At 37.8% G+C, this 13282-nt stretch overlaps 1 protein-coding gene across 1 annotated transcript in view; it reads right to left on the reverse strand.

Moving 5' to 3' along the window:
* Positions 1-13282, reverse strand: part of NID1 (nidogen 1) — a 108980-nt gene that overhangs the window by 41507 nt on the left and 54191 nt on the right. Inside the window, exons 10-12 of the mRNA XM_021000400.2 lie at positions 9656-9781; positions 2864-3013; positions 1229-1351 (exon numbers count right to left, since the gene is read on the reverse strand). Of these exons, the coding sequence (XP_020856059.1) occupies positions 1229-1351; positions 2864-3013; positions 9656-9781 (399 nt within the window). The remainder of the gene's footprint in view (positions 1-1228; positions 1352-2863; positions 3014-9655; positions 9782-13282) is intronic.

The raw sequence follows: 13282 nt of genomic DNA on the forward strand, positions 1-13282 counted from the left end.
TTTGACCTAGTGATACTACTTCTAGACTTACACCCCAAAGAAATCAAAGAGAAAAAAGATTCATGTGTATAAAACTATAGATAGCAGCTCTTTTTGGTGTAAATTGGGGATTGATTGACCCAATTGTGGAGTCTGATGTAATAGAATACTATTGCACTGTAAGAAATGAGGATAGAAATAATTTCAAAGAAATCTGAGAAAACTTGTATGAAATGTTACAAAGAAGTAAGCACAACTGGGAGAACAATTTATAGAATAACAACAACATTATGAAGACGAACATTTTAAGAACTCTGATCAATGCAATAACCAACCATAATTCCAAAGGACCAATGATGAAACATTCTATATACTTCCTAACAAGACAGATGATGGGCTCAAGAAAAATAACTCATACATTTTAAGACATGGCTAATGAGGGATATTTTATACATATACACATATGTGTGTATGTATGTCTATTATGAAAGCTTTGTTTTTGTTTCAGTTGGTGTTGGGGATGTGGGAGGGAGAGAAAATAAATGCATGTCCATAGAAAAAAATTCAAATTTAAAATCCAACAACAGAAAAAACATCTGAAAAACTTATTCACATTAAGGTATAACTAACTTATAAAGCTTAAAATGTGGCATATGCCAGGGATATTTTGTATTTTAACAGAATATAAAGCCTATTTTCAAAGAAACACATCTCTACTGGTAGAATTATCTAAATTAGTCAATTAATATTAAATTCTGCCTTTACATAAAGTCAACTCTAGTGTTACCTGGGTGCAATGCAAATTCATAAGCAAAAGTAGAGAAAGTGATGGTATTAACATACTAAAATCAATCTGGTATCCAAAACATAGTCAATGGAACTCAGCAAAACTCATTTCAAGATTTCCCTTCATTTAGAAGCTGATTAGAATCCCTTAATTCCGGTTTCCATGACATCCTCAGAATTTTCTTGCCAATATCAGTATTTGGGAATCAATACTTCCACACCTCTAATTTAAGGAAAACTATTTAAACTGCAGTATCTAGTACAGTATCCAACCAATCTTTGATAATGATGATGACATTTCACCTCTTTTTGTGGAGGGGAAGAAGGTCACGAATCCCACGCTCTATATTTTTGGGGGAAAAAATTCAGCCTGTCCCCCGCCCCCACTCCATTCCCTTTAGTGAACGCTCAACATCAAAATTAACAGTAACAGTTAAGTTTGTATTGCAACTCCAAATCTTACCTCCTGGAACACACTGGAAACCATCACCCTGATATCCAGGCTTACATTGGCAAACAAAGGAGCCCGGAGAGTTGTAACAGAAAGCATCTGGATGACAACGATTTTGTTGGCATTCATCTACATCTGCAAAGCACAATATCATAGATAAATCTGATTTCTTTTCATCATTCAGTTAGGCAGCTAGGTGGTACACTGGATACAGCACTGAGCCTGGAGTCAGGAAGACCTGAGTTAAAATCTAACCTAAGACACTTACTAGCTGGGTGACCCCAGGGTAAGTCACTTAACTTCCGTTTGCCTCAATCTCCTCATCTTTAAAATGGGGATAATAATAATAGCACCTACCTCCCAGAATGTTGTAAAGATCAAATGAGGAAATATTTGTAAAGGGCTTAGCATTGTGCCTAGCACATAGGCATTAACGAATGCTTGTTCTCTTTCTTCTCCCCCACCCCCACCCCACCCACTTACCAATGAAGCCTGAGTGAAATCATTCATTACAGTGAAGAGGAAGTAGCTCTTCAGCAGGCTCTAGAACTCACTGCCTTAATTCTCAACATATGACATCTCTCTGATCTCCTTCTAACAGGACTATATTTCAAGTATAAACAAGGATGATTTTCTTTAAGGAAATTGCTAAACCCAGTTTATGAAAACTATGAGTGGGGAACTGGGAGACGACTCTTTTTTTGTCTCAAAGATTTTTCACTTTATAAAAGGAATCCTTTCATTATTTTACTTGCACAGTGAATCAAAGCGTTAATTTACTGATCAGTAACTACTTAACAAAGAGGCTCAAGGAACGAGAAATTTCAACTGTTTGAGGCCACTTATAATTGGAGACCAGTTTAGAAATAAAGATAAAGTATCTCTGAAGTGATCTTCTAAATCCATGTATTCATTGTGTTTATTTGTTAGAATTTTTATTGATGTCTTTTGGTTTTTTATGCCTTAATCATTTCCTCGTATGCCTCCAAACTCCTACCCCTTGAATTTAAATCTTTTGTGTAACAAAGCAAACAGATAAACAGAATCTGTGGCCAAAAATTCAGATCTGATTGCATCATAGAATCAATTTTAAAAAATCAGTTTACTGGAAAGGTGCACTTGGTGTTGTATATCAAGACACTTGGGGCACTGTGCTCATATGCCATTTTGCTGAAGTTAACCTTTAAAGGAATCCTTAAGGGTTTTAAGATAAAGCAAAATATAGAAGCATAGATCTTCAAGGGACCTTGAGTTCATCTGGGTGTCATCCTTGAAAATCCTAGCTTCCATTCATTTAGTTTTAAATTTTATCTTGTGCTTCCACTTTAAAAACATTAGCTACAAAAAAGACAACATAATTGCTATTTATCCACTCATTTAGGTGGCATTCAAGATCCAAATACTAATTTGCATAAGGATAGACAGATTCTCAACTACTATACTCAAGGAAGGCAAATAAATTGAACACACATTTCTTATCCTATGCAGTTAAAATAATAGCCATTTTCGACCTTATAAAGGGTTGTCAGGGTGGGCAGAGAACTTACTGTCACCAGGGAACTTTCCCACAGGAACCTAAGCTAAAATACATTGCTTTGTATTAGTTTTTATGCACCAATTGAAGAAAGAAAAAGGATCTTTGTGTACCTTGGCAGGCATGCCCATCTCCTAAGAAGCCAGGCAAACAGGAACAGTGGTAGGAGGAGCCACCAGTGTACACGCACTGTGCCCGCTGGGGGATGTCACAATTGTGGAGGCCAGTTGCACAGTAGTTGATAGGGCGATCGTCAATAACAGCTACAAAAGAGATTTACAGAAGGTTTTAAATCAAATTTTCTTTTAAATAATAAACAACTCTATTTCCTATGATTACTCATTTGCTAAAGATGGTCAATTCAATGTCAAGACCTTTTTTGTAACTCCTAAATTCTCGACATTTTCTAGCCCATATACAGCAGATAGGGCCTCTGCTGTAAAGGTTTATTTAAAAGTCGCCAAAGGAAACTACATGAGGTGTTCACATGACATTTATATAGATCTTTGAGGTTGCAAAGCACTTTATACATATGATCTCATTTTATCTTCATAACCAACTTAGGAAGTGATGCTATTATTATCTCCCTTTGACAGATGAGGAAGCTGAGGCAGACAAGAGGTCTTTCCTAGGACTGCAGAGCTAATAAGTGTTTGAGACCAGATTTGAATTTAGATCTTCTTGAGTCTAGACCTAATGCTCTATCTGTTATGCCATTTAACTGTTTACACTTCCATTGCTAGAGCCCAGAGAAGATGGAGCAAGAAGGAGGAAGATTAGAAGAAGCAACGTGACAGAATGGAGAGAGCTTTCTGGCTTGGGACTTGGGCTCAAATTGGGCTCAAAATTCAATCAGTTCCACTATTTACTACTTGTAAGATTTGGATAACTCATCTAAGTTTCCAGGCTTCAGCTTCTTGTTGTTGATGACATCTAAGATTCCTTTCAGCTCTAAAACAATTGTCCAGTGATAAGGAGGTAGTAAATTATAGGCTATCTTTTGGCTTTGACATAAAAATAGGAATGCGGTTTAAAGATGAAAACAAAGGGCCCTCAGCTCAGATTTCTGGGATGTCTTGCAGCTCCAGGTGCTAGCAATTCTGAAAGTATCATTTGGCCTCTGTGCTCCCCATTACCATTCCATAAAACATAGGACCAGGGTAAGATGTGGAATAAAGAAAATGGCATGAAAACTTTGGGCTAACTATTGTGCTGTAAGAAATGATGAAACTGATTGTTTCAGAGAAACTTGGGAAGACTTGTATGAACTGATGCAAAATGAAGTAAGCAGAAGCAGGAGAATGATTTATATAATATTATAAAGACAACTTTGAAAGACTTAGAAACTCTTATCAACACAATGAGCAATCACAATTCCAGAAGACTCATGATGAAACATGCCGCCCACCTCCAGAAAGAGAGGTGATGAACTCAGAGTGCAAATTGAAGAATTTTTTAAAAAATATGGCTAATGGGGGAATTTGTTTTACCTAACTATACATGTTTATAATGGTTTTTTTCTTCTTCTTTTCTTAATGTATGTGTGGGGTAGTGGTATAGGAGTTGGGAGAGAGAATGCAGACCTGAAAATAAATAGAAAAAGAAAACTTTAGGGCTAGCCCCAAAACTTATTTTGTGACTCTTAAAGCAGAACTCTTAATCCTCCTCTTCAATGAACAGGGCCAAGCCACTTGAAGCAAGATAAACAAAGATTAGATATACTTCCTTTCTTTGGGAGCATCATAGGACATAAACAAATGGACACTTAGATCAAAGTCCTTTGCCAAACAAGGGAATTACCAAAGAATTTGGTAACCAAAAGCCAACCTATAATGTTCAGCAGCTTGAGTCTTCAAAGTGAGAATGTGACCTACTTTCATGGGAACTAGAAGAATACAATTATTGTAGCACAGTGGGCCTGCCTTTCTTCTGGCCCCCAAATTTGCAGGCTTTAAGATTCCTAGGGATGGTCAGGAATTTGGTCCAGGCTACTCCTCTACAATAAATCTATCACTGATCAACTTTGGCAGTGCAGTGAGTCTACAAAGGGAAAACGATTATGAGTTCTAGCTGAAAATGGTTGTTGTTGTTTGTCCTTCATTCTCAAAGAGGACCATGGCATCAGGGAGGTGATGCCATGACTTGCAAGTGAATTGGATTTAAGTGAGGCAGGACTGTGCAAAGTCACCAGCCTCACTTTCTCCTCAGTAGCCATCTGGGTCCAGTGGCCACATACAGATCAGGAAGACCGGAGATGGCCCTGGATGAATTGAAAAGGGACAGGGAGGGGAAAAGAATAAGCATTTATGTAACACCTATTATTTGGTAGGCACTGTGCTAAATGTTTAACAAATATTACCCCATTTGATCCACACAACAAGCCTGCCAGATAGGTACTCTCTATTTTACATTGAAAACAATGGCAGCAAACACAGATTAAGTGACTTAGCCAGGGTCACACAGCTACTAAGTGTCTTAAGGAGGGATTTGAACTCAATTCTTCCTGACTTCAGGCCCAGCACTGTCTACCACACCACCTAGCTAGTGGCACTCTGGGCAAAAGGACTTTACCTAGTCAGTCTTAGAAGGAGGGGAGAGCTTTTCCTTATGTTATCCTCTCTCCTTATCCTTTTGTCATTAATGTTCATCCTTTTTCTAGGCTTGCTCAGCAAAATAAAGGAAATAGTCTGGAAGAACTGGGGAGGGGGACTGCTTAAGTAAAATAAACACATATATTTAGGGATTTAGGACCAGAGATGTGACTCCATTGTTATAGGGAACTTCTTATGGAGAAACTACCTATACTAATGGAGGTCAGCATCTTCTCTGCAACTGAAGTCTTGACAGTTTACTACCTAATGCACTGAGAGAGTAAGTGATTTACTTGGGGTTATGCAGCCAGTATTTGTTAAAAGTGGCCCATGAAATGTATATGTATTACCTATATTCAGATTGTATGCTGTCTTGGGGAGGGAGGGGGGAAACAATTTAAAACCCAAAAGTTTATGGAAGTGATTGTTGATACATCAAAATACATGAATAAAAAAGGTAAAAAAAAAAATTTAAAAAGAACCCAAAAAGAAGAATAAAAAAAAAGTGGCCCATGAGCCCAGTTCTTCCTGACTCCAATGCCAGCTCTCTCTTCACTCTGCCATCCGGCTTCTCATACGTAGACATAGACAGTGACTATTGTGTGGGTCAACTCTAAGAGCACTAAATGATAGAAATTTTTACAGTCAAGAAAGCATTCAGTGAGATGATCATTGGATGGTCATCATACGTGGTAGAATAATATGGTAGCTTCTCTGCAATCTAAAATAGATGGGCCAAACAAATAGGGTAAAGCTGGTATGTGGCAGAGGCAGGGCTTAAAAAATATCTACATGGAATCTCAAAGGTTGAGAATTAGAAAGGACCTCTGTGGCCATCTAATCCAACCCATTATTGAAAGAAATCCCTACTGTAGCATGCCCAATGAATAAGAGGCCCATCCAGCTTCTGTTGAAGACCTCCACAGAGAAGGAAGCTCTCGCCTTCTAGGCAGCCCACTGGACTTTTGGATAGTGCTAATCTGTAGACAGACTTTCCTGACATCAAATCTAAATTAATCAAGCCTCTTTGCAACCTCTGCTCATTGCTCCTGGTTCTAGTCTTTGGCCAAATAGAGCAAGTGTAAGGCCTCTTTCATATGACAGATCTTCAATACCTGAAAAGAGCTATCCTTTCCTCTTCTTTTCTCCAGAATAAATAAATATTCCTAGTTCCATCAGCTGACTGTCACATAATGTAGACTCAAGACCATTCCCTTCCTATAGAGGTTTCCCTCCTATACACACTTTGCAGCTAACCAACATCCTTCTCAAATTGTCGTGCCCAAAGCTCAACACAATACTCATGCTTTGGAAGGTTTGACTTTTCTCTTTCCTTTCATTTCTATGAGAAGTCTTGGAAAAGGAATATGCTCAGGGGCAGCTAGGTGACACAGTGGATAGAGGTCCAGCCTTGGAGTCAGGAGGACCTGAGTTCAAATCCAGCCTCAGACATTTGACAATTGCTAGCTGTGTGACCCTGGGCAAGTCACTTAACCCTGACTGCCTCACCAAAAACAACAAACAAAACAAAAAAAAAGGAATAAGATCTGAATCGGGGAAATCTAAGCCAGATTCTGTTAACCTGTAACCCTCCATGAGGGCAGAGAGGTCTTAAATATTACAGAATCTAACAGAGTATTCTGTACACAATTGGCATTAAAAAAAAAAACAGTTGTTGAATGAATGAATTTGTTTCTCCCTGTGATTCTACCAAATCCCAGTCCCAACTTATATTGCTCTCCCAAATTCTCACTATTTCTTTCTCTCTTCTCTCTTTTCCCTTATGTTAGGGCAGGGGAATGTAGAGCAGAAAAAAATTGAGAAAGAAAAGTAAGGGATCTGAGAGAAAAGAGTGAAGGGGAGTACTAAAAAAGGCAGGAGCTAGAAAGAGTATGAAAAGGGAAAAAAGAGGAAGGAGCCAAAATAGGAGAAGGAGAAAGGAAGAAATACAGAACAAGAAAAAGAAGGGCATGATAATCACTGAAGAGGGATGGGAGAATCAAGACAAATAGACCTGATTTTTAAAATGTGGAAATAAAATTAATTAGGAGTACATGTACCATATGTCCTAATAAGTTAAAATGTTGCAAGTAAAATCACATATAACTTGGAGGGGAGAAGGGAGGCTTTTTATTTGGGTAGAAAGAATGGTCATTTTAAACATGAATGTTTACTTACTGAAGCTTTTAGGGCCAAAGAGTGAGAGTATGTGGGTGCTGATGTTGCAAGAGACTAGGGTAGGAAACACAAGAGATGAACTTTCATCTATTTCATCATCAATGTAGCTAAGGCTGGCTTAATTCCTACCCTCCCTCCCTCCAATCACATTATGCAATTGACACTTTCACATGAACCATAACAGTTCTGAGCTTTCCATCAGTGAATAAAGAAAAGGGAAAAGTGATAAAAAATTCAAAGCAAGACAACACTCAAAAACAGCTACTTCCATAATAAAAAAAAACCAACACAAAAAGGTACACATACAGTAGATGGAAAATATATGTGTATTTGTATATGTATATATATATGTGTGTGTGTGTGTGTGTGTGTGTGTGTGTGTGTGTGTGTGTGTGTGTGTGTGTGTGTGTACGTGTGTGTGTCATCTGCATGTACGTAAAGTCCCAAGTCCTGAAAAGTTAAACACAATAACCTTTGTAATCAACAGGCAGCCTCTGACTTCCTCAACTCTGACTGCTCACTTCCTTGCCCCCTCCCCTGCTCAAACCCATCTTTTCTGATCTCAAGTGAGAGCATTCCTATCTAAGGCTTGCAATGCAGCATGACCAATTTTACCAATTAAGTGAAGGAGAAGTAAAATTTGTCGATAAATTACCTTAAAAGAGCTTTATATTGCTAGTTACCTTTCGTTTTAATGAATCTGAAGGGACCCACAAAAGGGGTTTAAAAAATAAAAAGGGCAATTTGCTAGGAGTTGGGGAGAGGAGAGGTGAAGGGTTGTAATTATTTCTGTTAATTTTTTTTTAATTAAAGGATTAATTTGAATAGAAAGTGCCTAAATAATTAGATTACTAAGCTAATCAGTATGTCTTTTATTCACGGACCTCAAAAAAGATTACATACAGGATCACGAAACTGATCTTTATTTATTCTGTGGTGCAGCGATAGAATGCTGGGCTTACAGTCAGGAAAGCTATAGATTTCAATCCCACTTGAGACATTCACCAGCTGCATGACCCTGGGAAAGTCACTTCACTCAAGACCCTGGGAGTCACTTAACTCTTTCTGAACTTCAGCTTTCTTATCTACAATATAGGGATAATAACAACTCACAGGTATGTTTTGAAGATCAAATAAGATAATGAAAGCAAAGCATCTTGCAAACCTTAAAAGTGCTATATAAATGTAAGTTGTTAAAGTAGTTATTATTATACTATTACTACATTATACTATTATATGCATATATTTTTATTATATTATTATACTAGGGGAAACCAAGTACAGTCCTAAGTGTCTTAAGTGAACTAAGGTTAGGATTAGATCCAGAAATCAGACTGAGGCAACAAATCCTTTGAGGTCTCTGCCTATATGCAGTATCAGCCTGGCCACACTATAGACCTAATATACAGAACATAGCATCGTCACACAAAGGGAATTTTCTTACCCATTTAGGTTTAAGCTTAACTAAACTGTGTGTGTGTGTGTGTGGGGGGAATCAAGAAAAATAAATCCATTTTTAAATACAAAAACAAAATTCACCAGGGCTAAAAATCTCAATTTTCTGAAAGAATACAGAGCCAAGGAAAGGGAGGGGCCTAGAAGCACAGATGGTTGGGTCTTGCTCAAAATGAGAACTGCCTGTTCCTTCCCGCCCCCGTGAAACCATCTCACCTCGGGACCTCTGCAAAGCCTCATCCAGGGCTCCAAGACAGAACAAACATCAGGCATATCCGGGTTTGCCAAACAGTGGGGAAAAGACAAAGAGATGGTTCATGGACAGCATAAAAGACTGAACTGTTTTAAATTTGGGAAGAAGTGCCGAGCTCAGATGTCCTGTCCAGCACTTTTGCCCCTTTAAATCTGAAGAACTGCAACAGTCTTTGAACTAAAAATTCTTGGAACCAGTGAGACAAAGTATACCCATAGGAATAAAAGCGAAATCTTGAGCCAATCTGGGCTCTCCTCCATGTCTTTCCCTTCATCATCGCCATCTAAAAATATAATTAAACACCTAACAAAAAACCAGCCCACTTTCCTCAATGACATTACAGAAACTTTGCTAGTCTCAAAACAACAGAGAAACCACAAAAGGAAGAGAATACATGAGATTCTTAAAATCTTACACTGATAACTTACCCACACACACGCCTTCATCAGAAAACTGGTAGCCCTCGATACACTCGCAGCGAAAGGTTCCTGGGTGATTATTGCAGATAGCATGGCTTCCACAGGCTGTTGGCTGCTCTGAGCATTCATCAATATCTAGAAGAGATAAGAATTTAGAAGATTTCATTTTCTTTGTCCAGTCCTGTGGTTTTATCAGTGTAGATAGTAACTGTCTAGTACAGAATCTCTCTGCCAATGAAAAGTGCAATTCATCTGAAATTTATAGTCTTAAAAATTTGCCTGGGTTAGGCAGAGGTTAAGAAGGTTGCCCATGCAAAGAATTAGATTTTTTTTGGGGGGGGGAGGCAATGGGGGTTAATTAATTTGCCCAGGGTCACATAGCTAGTAAGTGTCTGAGGCCAGATTTAAACTTGGTTCCTCCTGACTCCAGAGTCAGTGCTCCATCCACTGCACCACCTTGTTGCCCCCAAAGAATTAGAAATTGAAGGGATACCCATCAATTCAGAGAATGGCTAAACAAGTTGTGGTATATGATTGTGATGGAATAATACTGTGTTATGAGAAATGATGAGCAGAATGATAGAAAAATCTGGGAAGACTTTCATGAAGTAAAGTAACGTGAAGTGAACAGAACCAGGAGAACATTGCACACAGCAACAGCACTATGGTAAAATGATCAAGTGAATGACTTAGCTATTCTCAGCAACACAATGATCCAAGACAATGTGAAGAACTTATGCTGGAAAATCCACCTATCCACTCCCAGAGAAAGAACCAATGGAGTCTGAATGCAGATCAAAGCATACTTTTTTTTCACCTAATTGTGTGTGTGTGTGTTTTGTTTTGTTTTGTTTTTATCTGTGTTTTCTTCTGCAACATGGCTAATGTCAAAATATATTTTGCATGATTACACCTGCATAATCCATATCTAATTGCTTGCTCTCTCAAGGAAGGAGTAGGGGAGGGAGAGAGTGAGAGAATTGGGAACTCAAAATTTTAAAAAATGAAAAGTTAAAAATTGTTTTTACATGTAATTTGAAAAAAATAAAATATAAAAATTTTCACATTAAAAAAAAATTAAGAAAGTTGTTCATGGCCACTTGGCTAGTAGGGTCAGAGGAAAGGCTCTAAGACTTCCTGACCCCCAAGGCTGGCCTTTATCCACCAGGTCATTCCATTTCTCTTTTCACATCGCTGTTATTATTGCTATTCATGATACAATAATGACAATAATAACATCACAGCTTTAGAGCTGGAAGGGTTGACTTAAGACATCCTCTAACTTAACCCTTTAATATTATAGATGAAGAAACTTGGGCCCCGAGAGGGGGCCTGAGAGGGCCCAAGTAATTTGGCCAAGCAACACAGGTAGTAAGGAGTGAAGTGAAAATTTGAACCCAGGTTCTACAGCTTCAAACCTCTCAGTCCATCATTGGCCCCACACTTCCTCTTCCACCAAAGTCCTCCTCTGACACAACCTTATAGCATGAGGGTTATGGAAGAATATCCAAACAAAGGCATTGGAAGAAAAGCTACGGTGGGTCTGAGCATGCTAGAAAGGTTTCAAGAATGCACCCAGTGATAGACTACATGTGTTATCCGAAAACCAGCATGACTGGTTCTCAGAGACTTATCACTAGAAGGTTGGCTGCCAAGTGACAAATTCTTTATTCCCAGCAATTCATTAAATTATGTCCTAAATTATAGAGAGATTGTGACCTACAGGAGAGGAATTACCCATGCAGAGAAAGTGAAAAATCATTTAATTTCTAATTAAATAATCATAATAGTTTGCATTCATATAGTGTTTACCATTTATAAAGTACTTTCTATTAATCATAGCATTTATTCTTCACAACAGCCTTGGAAAATAAATAACACAAGTATTATTATCCCCATTTGCAAAAGCTTTGGGGGTGAGTTCAGATTCAATCTCAACAAACATTCGTGCAAGACACTCTTAGTGAAAATGTATTAAGTGTCTTAAAATTGCCCACTGGAAAAAATGTACCTTCTTTGAAGAGGTGGAAACAAGGTAATAGCAAAGAAGGGAACAAGCATTTATTAAGCACCTACTATATGTCAGGCACTGTGCTAACCATTATGTATGTGTATACACACACACACACACACACACACACATATATGCTCACTTAATCCTCACAACTATCCTGGGAGATAGGAGATGTTATCATCCCCATTTTAAGTTGAGGAAACTGAGGCAGACAGAAGTTAAGTGACTTGCCCAGGGTCACATACCTAGTAAATGTCTGAGGCCAAATTTAAACTGAGGTCTTCGTGACTCCAGGACCAGTGCTCTATCCACTCTGCCACTCAGCTGCCACTAGTTATAATTGGACCTAATTTAGGTGACTGATAAAGTCAAACTGGACTTGATGCTTAAAACATAATAAAAGATTTAATTTTCCATTTCCAAATGATGCTACTTTTCTCTATCAATTAAAGGCCAAGAAATGCTGATTTCACAGATTTACGTTTATGCTGGAATAACCAAATCACAAATTTGATCAAATGTAAACTTGTACAGGAAAATGAACTAGGTGACCTAAAACAGGACATCTCTTTACTTTTTTTTCTTTTAAAAATATTTATTTATATTTTATTTTTCCCTAATTATATGTAACAATTTTTAACGTTCATTTTTAAAATTTTGAGTTCCAAATTCTTTCTCTCCCTCTCTCCCCTTCCCCCTTATTAAGAAAGCAAGCAACTTGATATAGGTTATATATGTTCAATAATACAAAACATATTTCCATATTAGTGATATTGTAAAAGAAAACATAGACCAAAAAAATAGCAAGAAAAATAAAGTAGTAAAAGAAGTATGCTTTGATCTGCATTCAGACTCCATCAGTTCTTTCTCTGGAGCTGGATAGCATTTTTCATTAAGTCCTTCAGAATTGTCTTGGATCACTGTACTGCTGAGAATGGCTAAGTCATTCACAGTTGAACATTGTATAATATTGCCGTTAACTGTGTAAAATGTTCTCCTGCTTCTGCTCATTTCACTTTGTGTCAGTTTATATAAGTCTTTCCAGGTTTTTCCTGAGTATCCCGCTCATAATTTCTTATAGTACAATAGTATTCCATCACAATCATATACCACAGCTTGATCAACTATTCCCCAGTTGAGGGCATCCCCTTAATTTCCAATTCCTTGCCACCACTGAAAGAGCTGCTACACAATTTGGAACTATGTCCAAAAGGCAATCAAACTGTGCATACCCTTTGTCCAGCAATACCTTGTATCCTAAAGAGATCATAAACAAGGGAAAAAGACCTACATGTACAAAAATATTTATAGCCTTTATACAGCTGTCTATTTGTATCATTTGACCATTTATCAATTGGTGAATGGCTCTTATTTTTATAAATTTGACTCAATTCTCTATATATTTGAGAGATGAGGCCTTTATCAGAGAAACTTGCTATACACATTTCTTCACAGTTATTACTGTGTCTTTCCCTCTATCATGTTTTCTCCTCTGTTTATCATACTCCCCTCTCCTTTTAACCTATCTATCCTCAAAAATGTTTCGCTTTTAATTATTGCATACCCCAATCTGCCTTCCCTTCTATCAGCTCCCCCTTCTCTTATCCCCTTCCCCTCTTACT

The sequence above is a fragment of the Phascolarctos cinereus genome, unplaced genomic scaffold, assembly GCF_003287225.1.
Source record: "Phascolarctos cinereus isolate Bilbo 61053 unplaced genomic scaffold, phaCin_HiC Scaffold_5;HRSCAF=322, whole genome shotgun sequence".
NCBI lineage: Eukaryota > Metazoa > Chordata > Mammalia > Diprotodontia > Phascolarctidae > Phascolarctos > Phascolarctos cinereus.